Source organism: Oncorhynchus clarkii, chromosome 19 (genome assembly GCF_045791955.1).
Source record: "Oncorhynchus clarkii lewisi isolate Uvic-CL-2024 chromosome 19, UVic_Ocla_1.0, whole genome shotgun sequence".
Taxonomy (NCBI): domain Eukaryota; kingdom Metazoa; phylum Chordata; class Actinopteri; order Salmoniformes; family Salmonidae; genus Oncorhynchus; species Oncorhynchus clarkii.
The window spans coordinates 6,459,175-6,474,015 of NC_092165.1; the positions used below are offsets into that span (position 1 = coordinate 6,459,175).

At 47.8% G+C, this 14,841-nt stretch overlaps 1 protein-coding gene across 1 annotated transcript in view; it reads right to left on the reverse strand.

Annotated features, from left to right (window-relative positions):
• Window positions 1-11,216: 11,216 nt before the first annotated feature.
• LOC139374642 (catenin delta-1-like) overlaps window positions 11,217-14,841 on the reverse strand; it is a 50,951-nt gene continuing 47,326 nt past the window's right edge. Inside the window, exons 23-24 of the mRNA XM_071115680.1 lie at window positions 14,602-14,656; window positions 11,217-13,909 (exon numbers count right to left, since the gene is read on the reverse strand). Of these exons, the coding sequence (XP_070971781.1) occupies window positions 13,848-13,909; window positions 14,602-14,656 (117 nt within the window). The 3' untranslated portion in view covers window positions 11,217-13,847. The remainder of the gene's footprint in view (window positions 13,910-14,601; window positions 14,657-14,841) is intronic.

The window sequence follows — 14,841 nt, forward strand, 5'->3', positions numbered from 1 at the left end:
GGGGTACTCCTTTTACTTTTTTATTTTTCTGAGGTTCTGCTTCTATTTTCGTTCTATGCGGTTCTCCTTCTCTTTCCTTTCCCCGCGGTTCTCCTCTTTTCTTTCTCTGCAGTTCTCCTCCTCCTCTTTCCTTTCCCTGCGGTTCTCCTCCTCCTCTTTCCTTTCCCTGCGGTTCTCCTCCTCCTCCTCTTTCCTTTCCCCGCGGTTCTCCTCTTTCCTTTCCCTGCGGTTCTCCTCCTCCTCTTTCCTTTCCCCGCGGTTCTCCTCTTTCCTTTCCCTGCGGTTCTCCTTCTCCTCTTTCCTTTTTGTGCTCTACAGCTTCCGCGTCATGGATGCCCGTTGTCATGGCACTGGTGGGGAATAAACCACCAGCCTGGGAAACCTGTTTTTTTCCTGGTCGCATCTTACGGGGGGGTCTACCACGTTTCCGTTTCGTGGGTGGTGTTGGTGGGATTTGGAGCAGTCCAACTGCTTTGGCCAGAGCTTGAAACCCGGAGGAGGAGGGACTGGGAGTTTCAGAAGACATGTTGGACTGCTTGTCTTCTTGGTGAAGTTTTACTGGGGAGCAGCTCCCGGCTGCGGTCCAAACGTTAGGAGGGCATTTCACATCTCGATCCCTAGCTCGGAGCACCCTTACTGGGTTCCCCGTTTCCCTTCCCAGCACCTTTGTTCCTTCTGGAGGTGGGTTGGCTTCCTCCCCAAGGCTGGACAAAGACTTTGTGGAGGTGTTGGAAAGGTACCGTCCTAATCTTTCTCTCGCTAAGACATTGTTGGTTGACAGACTGACAGAGCAGAGGCTTATTTTCACTTGTCCGTTCTCAGTCTTCATTCTGTCGTTGAGTTTCACCCTTTCAGTCCTCACTAAAGGACTATCTTCTATCTTTGTAGAGACGTTGCGTTTCCTCTTTTTCCGAGGAGGCTCTGGGGTCTCACTGTCCTCTGATTGTTCCTGCTCCGCTTTCAAACCCTCCTTTCTCCTCACACGGATTCTCTTCCTGTGTTGACTCCAGGTTTCATCCTCCTGTCTCCTCTCTGTCTTTGCTTTTGGTGTCTCAGTCCTTCGCCCCTGCTCCGGCTCCAAACCCTCCTTTCTCCTCACACGGATTCTCTTCCTGTGTTGACTCCAGGTTTCATCCTCCTGTCTCCTCTCTGTCTTTGCTTTTGGTGTCTCAGTCCTTCGCCCCTGCTCCGGCTCCAAACCCTCCTTTCTCCTCACACGGATTCTCTTCCTGTTACTGTGGGGCTTCCAGGTTTCATCTCCCTCTCTTCTCTTCGCCTTTGCTTTCTCAAGCCTTCGCCCCGTAGTGGTGGTAGCGACCTTCTTCCTTTTCCTCTCCTCCTCGTCCTCTTTTCCGGTCAGCCTTGCATTGTTGCTAATGCTAGCCTTGTATTGACCATCAGTCATCTGCTCGGAGTTGTTGCTAATGCTAGCCTTGTATTGACCATCAGTTATCTGCTCAGAGTTGTTGCTAATGCTAGCCTTGTATTGACCATCAGTTATCTGCTCAGAGTTGTTGCTAATGCTAGCCTTGTATTGACCATCAGTTATCTGCTCGGAGTTGTTGTTGGATTCCCACGGCAGCCCAAGGCATTTTTTAGATTCACATAGATTTCCTGGGGAGGGTGGAGAGTGGATCATGGAGCTCAGTGGAAACTGTAGTCTTCTCGGAGTGCAGCAGAGCCAAGGTGGTAGCTTTGACAGCTGAGGGATTCTATGGAATGGAGTTACAGGATGCCGGAATGGGGATTTAAGGAAGGGTTTCGCCGGAGATGGTGGGGGTAAGGGTTCCGGTGAATTTAAGGGTGAGAGACATTTTGGCAGGCGTAGCTCTTCCCAATGTGGAGGAGGAGATTGGGAAGGCTGGGTTTCGCTTCCTGGAGACAGCAGTGAAAGGAGTTCTGGGAAATGTAGTCCTCTCCAGGGAGAGGCATCTGGTGGGCATGCTGGATGTTGTGGTTCAGAAGCATCAGTTTCAGAGGGCGGTAGGAAACCGGGGGTGACCGAAGGTTCCTCTTCTTGTGGAACTTCCTGATTCGTACTGGCCTGACTCGGACTCTGACTTGGAATGGCCTCTCTATTCATATGACTTGGGATGGTCTCTCCATTCACTTGACTTGGAGTAGTGTCTCCATTCACTTGACTTGGAGTAGTGTCTCCATTGGACGACAGACAATCCGCAGAGGACAGATTACAAACATGGTCTCTGTATGTCGACGGAACGCCCGTTTGGGCAGAACCCTTCCAGAACCCTGGATCTCGGTCCTCTTCCCCTGCGTAAAGTAGAGAGGCCTGGCTCTGAGGAAGGGACTGGTGGGGAGGCCTTGGTGAAGAGCCTGAGTGGACTGGCATGATGCTGCTGCCTCCACCACATCCAACCACCAGGCTCTTGGAGTTCCGGTTCTGGAGTTCCTGGTTTTGAGAGTTCTGGAACCGGCTCAGGAGTTCCTGGTGGTTCTTGGCGTTCTCAGAGGAGCACTGGACACCTGAACAATAGGAGGCCCAGTCAGAGGAGTAATCATTACAGGAGAAGTGGGGGTGAGGATGAGAGAGGGGGGTGGAGGGGTGATAGGTGGAACATTGGTGAGGGGTCAGAGGTTGTGGGTCCAGGTAAAGGTCAGGGGTGACGGTGCAGGAGGTTGTCGTGGTGACGAAATGGGAGGAGGTGATGGAGTAGAAGGCTTGAGAGAGAAAGACAGAGAGATAGAGGTCAGCCTGGTGGTAGCTAAGTGTGGGTGCTAATATCAATCTATTGTAATGGATGACACGTGAGATAAGTGCAAGCAATGCTGTGAGAAATTGAGGAAGGGCAAGCATTTAAAATGTACATGACTGATCATACATAGACTAAGACAGTGTTTCTCAACTCTGGTCCTCCAGTACCCCCAACAGCCCAACTCTGGTCCTCCAGTACCCCCAACAGCCCAACTCTGGTTCTCCAGTACCCCCAACAGCCCAACTCTGGTCCTCCAGTACCCCCAACAGCCCAACTCTGGTCCTACAGTACCCCCAACAGCCCAACTCTGGTCCTACAGTACCCCCAACAGCCCAACTCTGGTCCTACAGTACCCCCAACAGCCCAACTCTGGTCCTACAGTACCCCCAACAGCCCAACTCTGGTCCTACAGTACCCCCAACAGCCCAACTCTGGTCCTACAGTACCCCCAACAGCCCAACTCTGGTCCTACAGTACCCCCAACAGCAAACCTGCTTCTACTTGTCAACTAATCATCAAGCCCTTGACAAGTTGAATCAGGCGTTTTTGTCTGGGGCTTCAACACAAATGTGTGTTGTTGGGGGTACTGGAGGACCGGAGTTGGCCTGCTGGGGGTACTGGAGGACTGGAGTTGGGCTGCTGGGGGTACTGGAGGACTGGATTTGGGAAACACTGACCTAAGTCGCTAGAAAGCCTTACAACATAGTTAACAAGGAGCCTGTTTCAGATTCAAGGCAGCAGGCAGCCTAGGGTTAAGAGCGCTAGGCCAGTAACCGAAAGGTTACAAAACATACCTGTTTCAGTTGACGACGCATCATCACTTCCTGTCGCGTAGCCATGGGAACACACGCAACGAGAAGCCGAGCCAACGGCGCTGTGCCTTGCGTGGACGGGATGCGAGCAGGAGCAGGCCGACGGTCTGTCGTGGCTTTGGAGATGGTGCCGTTGGTCGCAGTCCCTATCCAGAACCACAGGGGGCAGTATGTTCAACCCCATCATGATGTCTTCCAGCATCTTCTCAATCTGCTCGTCTGAATCCTCTACCTGCCGGCCAAAACAAGAGGACCACAACGGATATATGTTGTTAAACATTTTTGTGTTAACCTGGATCATTTTCAAATGTGTGGTTGAATTGTGTTTTTTTATTTTTTATCCTCAAATAAATGAAGGTACCGGAGGCTGGGGCAAGGCGAGCTGTGGTTCATGTGCTGGGTGTGGAGTCAGATGATGGGTGGAGCTGCAGTGTTTGAGGGAGGTTGACTGGGCGGTGGTGGTTTTGGAGGTGGGGTGGGGGCGGGATCGGGGTGGAGGGGTGAGGAAAGCTGTGTCGAGGGGAGAGCACCGGGGGAGGGCTGGGGACTGGGGCGGGGGGAGAGGCTGGCGTGGTAGTTGTCTTGTCCTCATGCGATCATGCGTTTCCTGCCGTGACAGAATAAAAGGAGACATTTTAGAACACTTAGAGAAGATAAACCACATGGCTCCATTACATTTATATACTAACGTTTACACACCTATTCTGTCTTCAGCAGGGTTTCATCTGAACAGGGTTTCAAAAGTCATGTTTAGGAAATATATATTTGAACTGTTGTGCTGCTGTTTTGACAGCTCAGATGAACTTGAATAATGGACAGGGTATTCAGAAACCCCTCGATGGCTTCCTAACATGGTAATGGCTATTCACTGTATCAAAACTAATGGGCAAAAATGTTCTAGAGTGAAAATGTAGCCCTCAAATGAATCTCTTACTTTGCTGACTGACAACAATCAGTTAGAATGGCATTGGGAGTATTAGAACAGTTTCATCGTTACTGTGTCACTCACCTTCTTCAGAGCAGCGAGGACCAACTGCCTCCGACCAGGTGAGATGGTTCCGTCCCTCTCCTGCCTCTGACCAGGTGAGATGGTTCCGTCCCTCTCCTGCCTCTGACCAGGCGAGATGGTTCCGTCCCTCTCCTGCCTCTGACCAGGTGAGATGGTTCCGTCCCTCTCCTGCCTCTGACCAGGTGAGATGGTTCCGTCCCTCTCCTGCCTCTGACTAGGTGAGATGGTTCTGTCCCTCTCCTGCCTCTGACCAGGTGAGATGGTTCCGTCCCTCTCCTGCCTCTGACCAGGTGAGATGGTTCCGTCCCTCTCCTGCCTCTGACCAGGTGAGATGGTTCCGTCCCTCTCCTGCCTCTGACCAGGCGAGATGGTTCCGTCCCTCTCCTGCCTCTGACTAGGTGAGATGGTTCTGTCCCTCTCCTGCCTCTGACCGGGTGAGATGGTTCCGTCCCTCTCCTGCCTCTGACCAGGTGAGATGGTTCTGTCCCTCTCCTGCCTCTGACCGGGTGAGATGGTTCTGTCCCTCTCCTGCCTCTGACCGGGCGAGATGGTTCCGTCCCTCTCCTGCCTCTGACCGGGCGAGATGGTTCCGTCCCTCTCCTGCCTCTGACCGGGCGAGATGGTTCCGTCCCTCTCCTGCCTCTGACCGGGTGAGATGGTTCCGTCCCTCTCCTGCCCCTGACCAGGTGAGATGCTTCCGTCCGTCTCCTGCCCCTGACCAGGTGAGATGCTTCCGTCCGTCTCCTGCCCACTGACCAGCTCCCACAGCTGTTAATCAATCAAATGTATTGATAAAGCAGTTTTTAGATCAAAAGAGTGAGAATAAGGGGTTTTACATTAACCCGGCCTGGACTCCAGACAGCAAGCAGAGGCACACATTAGCAAAGAAAAACTCAACATCCACCCTATTCACTACACAGTGCACTACTTTTCACCAGGGCCCAGGTCAAAACTAGGGCACTATTTAGAGAATCGGGTGCCATTTTGGACACCCCACCTACCTGTCCCCTGGTCCTCCTCCTCAGCTTGACCTTGATGGAGATCTGAGTGTCCTCCAGCCTCTGTCCGGTCAGCCACTTCCTCCCAACCACACCTCACAATCACATCACATCTTATTTACAGTGCAGTTATACACGGCAACACACTTTACAGTACATGACACAGATACAAATAAACAACATGCTAAATATGAGATTCAGAAAATAACTAGAAACCCCAAAGGATGTGTAAAATAACTGTCATCCCCTCATACCTCTCTTCTCCAGACACTCCCCTGTTCCTCCTTCCTCTGCTCTCCCAGTGTGTGATGTCAGCTGCTGCTCCCTCTTCTTCTCCATCCTCCTCTCCGTCACGCTGTTCTCCGCCACAGAGCATTCTGGGACGGCACTCTCCTCCCGGGGTGTCGTGGGGTGGTCTGAATCGTCACTCGGGGCAACCATGTCACCGCTCAGGACACCAGAGGACGATGAGAGGTTTGTGACCTCCGGTTCGGAGGTCCGAGGGTGGGTTCTAAAGGGAGCTGTTCCACAGTTGACCGTTGCTTTGACGCTGGGTGGGGTGGAACTGGGGTGTGAAGTGGGGGTCATAATCTGGGGACTCAGGGAAGGGGGTGCCGTGTGAGTTGTGTGCTGCTGGCCTTCACTGCTGCTCTGGACTAGTAGGAGGGGTGGAGGTGAGGGTGTAGGGAGAGCATCAGGGAGAGGACTGGGGAAAGTCATGTAAATACCTCCATTACAGTCCACAGTCTGTGTCCCCGTCTCCACCAACACCCCCACCTGTGTCTCTCCTCCCTCCGTCTGCACCCCCACGTCTCTGAGACTGCACCTCCTCTCCTCCTCCCCCTCTCCCTCCTTCCCCCGGTCCTTCCACCCCTCCACCAAGCGGCCTATGCCCAGCTTACAGGCAGCGGCCATAACCTCTTCTTGTTCCATGGTGCCCTCTCCCTCCAGCTCTCCGGAGTACAGGAGATCCACCAGCTTCAGCAGGGTCTGGGCCTTCACAGCCTGGAGCTTGAGTGGCCATCTCTGCCCAGCCGGGAGGGGGGATGACTGGTTGGACAGGGCATTGGACAGGTAGGGGCTCAGGGCAGCCAGGATGCAGCTGTGGGCCGGGACTGACAATCCTGTGGGAAGAGAGAAATGTGACATCATTAGCTACATTTATAATGCAGGTTAGGAAATGTGATGAAGGCCTACTGGGGTTTAGGTGTGAAATAAGGGCATGTGGAAGGAGAGGAAGAATGGCAGTTGGATTTGATTGATCCATTTATTTACTATCCTCAATCTAAACCTCATTACGTCTCCCTAACTTACATCAATCATTTGGTTACTTTACATCATATCATTACTGTCCCTCCCTCCCTCCCTCCCCCTCTCACCATCAGTCTATAGCAGGGTATCACAGTAGAGACCAGTGGAGGCTGGTGGGAGGAGCTATAGGAGGACAGGCTAATTTTAATGACTGGAATGGAATGGACTCCAATGTGGTTTCCATGTGTCTGACACCGTTCCATTGATTCCAGAGTATGTGAGCTCCACTTTCTCTCCAGTAGTGCTCACTTCACCAGCTCATGCCCGGCCCAGCATGCATCTGTAGTCTACTTGTGTGCTGCTATAGTCCCTAAGCTTTAGCTACTGTCATGAAGTTCTCTAAATATTGTCATAAAGAAACTGATCAAACACACAGGTGCCAAATCAAGGTGACTTACAAAGATTGAGGACCAAGAGCAAGAGAGGGATGACGTTCTGTCCACAACTAAAGAATCATTGTGGAATCTGAAAAGACACATATCCCAAAAGCATGATGGGGTACTTACTATGTGCACATGCTAACAGAAAGTGGGTATCTAATTAAGTGTGTCACTGTAGTGAAGTATTTATAAAACTACAAATCACTGTTGGGTAAGGGCTTGTAAGTAAGCATTTCACGGTAAGGTCTACACTTGTATTCAGCGCATGTGACAAATAAAGTTTGATTTGACATCTCCTAAAAGTTTAGTTCATTTTCGTTCTATTATCTATACAATAGGCCATAACTGATTTTGGCCAAATAGGCCTTGTATATCCCCACGTTCAAAGAACTTTCCATTTTGATTGCGTTATTTTGTCTAAAAACCTTTAGGCCTACATATAGAAAAATGTATAAAACAACCCTGCCCAGCCTGGCAAGAGTGGCCAAACAGGTGTTTATCATCCCCAGTGGCTCTGCAAGTGTGGAGAGGATGTTCTCCACTGCTGGTCTGCTCTCCAGGCACCATCACATGGGCCTGAAACCACCATCACATGGGCCTGAAGCCACCATCACATGGGCCTGAAACCACCATCACATGGGCCTGAAACCACCATCACATGGGCCTGAAACCACCATCACATGGGCCTGAAGCCACCATCACATGGGCCTGAAGCCACCATCACATGGGCCTGAAACCACCATCACATGGGCCTGAAGACACAAACTGGCCAAACTCAACATTTTCAAAAGGCTGTAATAAGTCATTTATCATTTCATTTGTATTTAATTCTCAGTAATTCACAGCCGATATGCAACAATTTATAGACTATAATTACTTAATACAACAAAATGTTGTTTAAATTCTTTATGTCCATACCAGCCTATTGTGTCACACTCGCAAATGCTTCACAGTGTATTTCTATGTAGCCTATTGCCTTGAAATAATAATATAGCCCTAATTCATTCATCTCCGTTCCTTCTTAGGCTCCCGGTCTGACTCCTGACCTATTTAGAGTGTTTATATGACATGTAGCCTATTAGAAATGTTTATTCAAATACTTTTCATTTAAATCCATATGGTTTGGTTTCAATTCGTAAAAACCAATAGGTAGGTCCAGATAGTCACAACAATAGATGGATGTTGGTTAAATTGTGATTTTAACGAATGGAACGAATTTGGAGCAGCAGTTTGTTTTTCTCCTGTGAGAGCGGAGTGGTTTTTAGCTGAGCGGTAGGAAAGGACATGGAGCGCTGAGCAACATGAGAGGTGAGCAGTAGGAAAGGACATGGAGCACTGGAGCACTGAGCAACATGAGAGATGAGCAGTAGGAAAGGACATGGAGCGCTGAGCGTTCATGAGAGATGAGCAGTAGGAAAGGACATGGAGCACTGAGCAACATGAGAGATGAGCAGTAGGAAAGGACATGGAGCGCTGAGCAACATGAGAGATGAGCAGTAGGAAAGGACATGGAGCACTGAGCAACATGAGAGATGAGCAGTAGGAAAGGACATGGAGCGCTGAGCAACATGAGAGATGAGCAGTAGGAAAGGACATGGAGCGCTGAGCAACATGAGAGATGAGCAGGATTTCCAACCTCTCATCTCTGCTCATATGCTCTGATTGATTCCACCCCCCCCCCCTCTCTCTCCTCCCTCAGTCTGTAACAGGTTATCACAGTAGACTGCAGTCTCTCCATCACTCCCCTCCTCCCTCACCATCAGTCTGTAGCAGGGTATCACAGTAGACTGGTCTCTCCATCACTCCCCTCCTCCCTCCCCATCAGTCTGTAACAGGTTATCACAGTAGACTGCAGTCTCTCCATCACTCCCCTCCTCCCTCACCATCAGTCTGTAACAAGTTATCACAGTAGACTGCAGTCTCTCCATCACTCCCCTCCTCCCTCACCATCAGTCTGTAACAGGGTATCACAGTAGACTGCAGTCTCTCCATCACTCCCCTCCTCCCTCACCATCAGTCTGTAACAGGGTATCACAGTAGACTGCAGTCTCTCCATCACTCCCCTCCTCCCTCACCATCAGTCTGTAACAGGTTATCACAGTAGACTGCAGTCTCTCCATCACTCCCTTCCTCCCTCACCATCAGTCTGTAACAGGTTATCACAGTAGACTGCAGTCTCTCCATCACTCCCCTCCTCCGTCACCATCAGTCTATAACAGGTTATCACAGTAGACTGCAGTCTCTCCATCACTCCCCTCCTCCGTCACCATCAGTCTATAACAGGTTATCACAGTAGACTGCAGTCTCTCCATCACTCCCCTCCTCCCTCACCATCAGTCTGTAACAGGGTATCACAGTAGAGACTGTTGTGCTTCTGTCTCTGTAGTTCCTCCAGGAGCCTCAACTCAAAGCCAGGCAGACGGTACCTCCACATCCTCCTCTTCTTGGCCTCCACCCTGAGAGGGAGGGGTGGGTTGGGGGAGGGGGTATTGGGTAGAATGGAGAGGGGGGATAGAGTGGTAGAGGAGACAGAGGACAAATGGATGTGGGGAGAAGGGGGGAGGCAGTGGGTAGCACGGAGAGGGGGATAGAGTTGTGGGGTTTAGAGGATATAAAGGGATGTAGGGAAAATGGGGGAGAGATTTAAATGACTGCAGATCGTTCTGACGGTATACAGCATTTGACGAAGTGAAACAATGGTAAAACCGGATTTTCATTCATTGTCTCAAAATGTTGTGCTTGGAGAAGACTGGGCTGAAAAGACAAGGTGTGAAGTTGGTTGTGAGATGCTACGGGCAGCAACAATGTCATACTTGTTTGGACCAGACAGCATCAGATAGATGGCCTGCACGTAGAGAGACAAAGGGGCGCTGTTTCGCTCGCTCGGATGCTTTCTCCTGTGATATCCATTCAGCCTCTTGCGAATTGAAGGACAATTATGAAACACAGAAATACGAAAATGTAAAAAAAAATCTTGGGTAATCCTGGCTTCCCTTGGCCTCCATAAATACACACCACCGGGGTGAGTGGCTAGTACTTTACATTTGGTACTCTTTTGTCATGTATTAGTTAACACATTTGTTTCATGACTAGAATAAAAGAAGTTCAGCTATTCGTATCACTTGTTAGTCAGTGCTTTTGCTAGAAAAGACCGCTTGTTCCGTTGGAACGCTTGCAAGAGCCATGCAATTCAAAGCGTGTTGTGGGCGACCTCCACTTAAAAGACACACTGACAATAGGCCTACAATCAAAAACACATGTTAATGTGTTGCATTAGTGCACATTAATTTCGTTCTCAAACAACTGCGGTACAGCTTTCTATGTAATTAGTTTAATATGTATACTTTTCAGCACACTCGTGCCGGGGAACTAGAAACGAAGAAAGTCTGGTGACGTTAGCTAAATGTGTTAGCTGGACGGCTAGCTAATGCACATGCTTACCTTTTCGATGCCAGCTTTTTCTTTTCTAGTGACTTGCTTTCTCAAAAATCTGAATTTCGCCAACCAATTTGTTTCAAATAGTTAATGTTGACATATTCCCACAACGTGGTCAAATTCACGGACTGACGTCACACTTCAGAAAGGAGTTCTCTTCAACGTCAAAATCGCGAGGGGCGATCGTGCGTGTTCATGCGTAGTTAACGTGGGAAAAGCCAAGCCTGCACATTCGAATCATGGGGTCATTTCGGCTCGTCGTTGATTATCAACGTCTGTTGTTCCGCACTCAGCGGAAGAGCCATTTGATCTGATCAAGAGCAAACCTGTTGAAATCTTCAGTTCAATGTTGAAAAGTATTGTTGACTTTAGCCAATCAGAGGCGTGCGTTACTTCACCCATTGATTTCAGCGTCTCAACACTGCATGACACCGTATGATTGATGTGTGTTTATGAAGAGTACAACTGTACAGGGAGAACTACTAACATTTACTGCAACACATGCATTTCTCAAATCACACACAGAGCTGGAGAGAAAAAAAAAGTCAAGGCCAGTATTGAAAAAAGCACTTTTTATTTTATTTATTATAAACAGTATTGCTTGTTACATATTCCATTCATGAGAGAAATGTGCAACATTAAGAGCCAAGGCATAGAAGAAGAGATTAAGGTTTTCATCCAGAATCACATTTTAGATCAGCGTTCCAATAATAAACTGTTGACAGAAATTGAGAGTTGGACTGTCTCCTAAATGTCCCCCTGTCCCCTATATAGTTAACTACTTTCACCCAGAGCCATATCAGGCCATTTAGTAGTGTACTATATTGGGAATATGGGACCATTTGGAATGTAAAATTGATTTTACATTGTGTTTTGCTTGTTTTCTCTATAATTAAAATATATAAACCATAAATGTTTCTCAATTCAAAAATAAACCTGATTGCATATGCGTTCACCCACAACCTGCAAGACGAATAAACCCAAATCATAAAATATAAAAACAATACATAAAACCAGTAAAATTAACAAATATTTATCTTCTATATATAGTTAAATTTGCTTTTTATTTTATTTATTTTTTAAATAGCAACTAGAATCAAAATCAGGTCTTTGCACTTATACAAATCTTGCTAATTTAATTTTATGCTCCGCCCCTCTTTAGTCCCACTTTCCCATTGGATTCCACTCCCACATCATTTCTTGTATCAGTTCTAGATCATCTCATTCTAGGACTATCTGGTTACAAGGCAACTCATTTACATTTTTCTGAGACTGACCATTTGTAGTGTTGGATTGGCATGAAAATAATCAAAGGAACCAAGAAACGCTTTTACCGCTAGTGCTTTAATCTACTGAGAAAATATCTACATCTTACTCTGCACTGAGAATAATAATGTCATCTACGGTACTAAAGGAACTCTGTCTGGGGGGAAACAACCAGCTAAATGTGTCCTCTCCCCTCTTAGTGTTCTGTGGTCTCCATGGACACCAGCCAGTCCAGCAGGGTAGATGGACACCCAGGCGTAGGTTCAGTAGGCTGGAACACCCCAGTCTGACGTGGAACGTATGGCACTAGAATGGTTCTCTCTGTTCCATATGCAGAGCATCAATCATATCAACTCTATACATTCCATTGTGTTATTATGCGGAACACAACAAAAAAAACTGTTCTATACATTCCATTTGGATTCAATGTTCTGGAATGTTGCTGCTAGTGAATGATACCCCCAGGGAAAACCCCCATCCCACCTTAAAAACACCAACGAACGAGGCACTCCAGTTAGCCATGAGCCACACAGACGTAGTTGAAGGCGATCACATATTTACACATTCATATATATAGAGATTTGCAGATTGAAAGAAATGCAGTCACTGGATCAACAATCAAATCTGTGGTTTCTCCCATAGCTTCAGGAGAACCATTAGAACCAGAGCGAGTTGAGAAAGGGGGTATAACAATGACGCTAAAGAGCCACACAGATAGAAATGTATTGAATAGAGCCGAAACGGTTCACTGGTCTATTATACATGGCTGAAAATCATAGAAATATAATCTGCAGAACAGACGATCAAGAATGTTCTGTGACGCAAGACCCATGTGTAAAATGTTAAAAGTGGTCGTCAAGCTACTTACTTTCCCACAACACTGCCCAATGGCACACCAGTGCCTGTCTGACATCACCCAATGATGTCATATACACTAGAACATCACAACAGATGGCTCTGAGAAGAGAAGTAGTGTTCAGAAATACTCTGTAGTAGAAAGTTACTGCAATAGTGGTGTGTAGCTTGGCACGTGTTCATCACTGTAGTCAGAACCACAACTCAGCAATCACACCTCAAACAAAGACCAAAGCAACACCGGCAGTAGATCAACAAACATTGATTCTTTGTTGGGAAACAGAAGTTTAGTGGTAATTAGTTATCACAAGAAGAAAAAAAAACCTTGACTGGAAATCTTCACAATCACTTGTAGAAATGCAGTTTGAACCATTCCAGTAAAAAAAGGGGGTTGTCAGTTTAAGTTCAGTTACAGTTTGAACCATTCCAGTAAAAAAAGGGGGTTGTCAGTTTAAGTTCAGTTACAGTTTGAACCATTCCAGTAAAAAAAGGGGGTTGTCAGTTTAAGTTCAGTTACAGTTTGAACCATTCCAGTAAAAAAAGGGGTTTGTCAGTTACAGTTTGAATCCCATTCCAACAGTTCCCTTTTGATTAGCTTTGTTACTGTGGTGGTGAACGTTCCCAGTTCCCAGATGAAGTCACAACTGTCCCTATTGTGGTGGGAGGAGTTAGTGTAGTGTCGGGGGTTAGTGTGTCACTGTGGTGGGAGGAGTTAGTGTAGTGTTGGGGGTTAGTGTGTCACTGTGGTGGGAGGAGTTACTAAATTAGAAGTGGTCTTATGTCATAGTAGTGTCGACAGGTAGAAGAGGGATGTCAGGAGTCCATAGTGTTCCTTTAGTGGCTAAAAGTCACAGTCTAAATAGAGGAATGAGGGAGAGCTAGGGAGATGAGGAAGGCTGAAGGTCATGCAAGTGGCTTATGTCACAGACCCCGAGAGAGATAAGAGGGAAAGAAGATTAAGAAATTGAGAGGAGAGAGGAAAAAAAAAGAGAGAGAGAGAAAGAGACACAGAAGGAGAGAGTCCAGTTCTAGTGGAGTCAGTGGTCCCTCAGTGAGTGTCCAGAGGTTCAGCAGGGGCAGTAGGCCGGTAGAGGCTGCTCTCTTCTAGTGATGCACACTATCAGTTTCTCTGTGGGAAGACCAGGACACACACACAGAGAGAGAGAGAAAGAGAGAGAGAGACAGAGAGAGAGACAGAGAGACAGAGACACAGAGAGACAGAGACACAGAGACACAGAGAGAAGGGTTACTACCATGTGTAATATTTGTAGTAAGAGTGCAACTCATAAACCAGCTGTATAAACTTAGAGGATTGAGAGGACACAGAACCTGCTAGTTAAGACAATATCGGTCACAGCCTAAACATCACCAATCAATACATGACACAGACAACATGAACACACACAGCCTAAACATCACCAATCAATACATGACACACACACAGCCTAAACATTACCAATCAACACATGACACAGACAACATGAACACACACAGCCTAAACATCACCAATCAATACATGACACACACACAGCCTAAACATCACCAATCAATACATGACACAGACGCTTGAAAAGAGATCAAACACAAAATTCCATATGTATACAGACATGAAACAAACGAACATCAAGACACAAGATCAACAACATACTATATCAAATATACAAATCACCAGCAGAGGGAGCAAGAAACAAACACCAATACAATGGGGGACACACACAGAGAGGTTAGTTAGGCCATGCGGTTTAGTGAGAGGCAGGTGTTCAGTCGGTGGACACACATACCATGCGCTCACATGCAGTGTGTGGGGGGGTGTGGCCTAACCGTCATAAGAGTCCATGAGAGGAACAGAGTCCCGCCTCTCCTCATACAGCCCTCCCTGAGAGGGGGAAGAGAAGGTGGGAGGAAGAGAAAAGGGGGAGAAAGAAAGAACGGGGAGTGGGGGAGAAAGAAAGAACGGGGAGGGAGGGAGAGAAAGAACGGGGAGGGGAGAAAGAACGGGGAGGGGTGAAAGAACGGGGAGGGGTGAAAGAACGGGGAGGGGTGAAAGAACGGGGAGGGGGA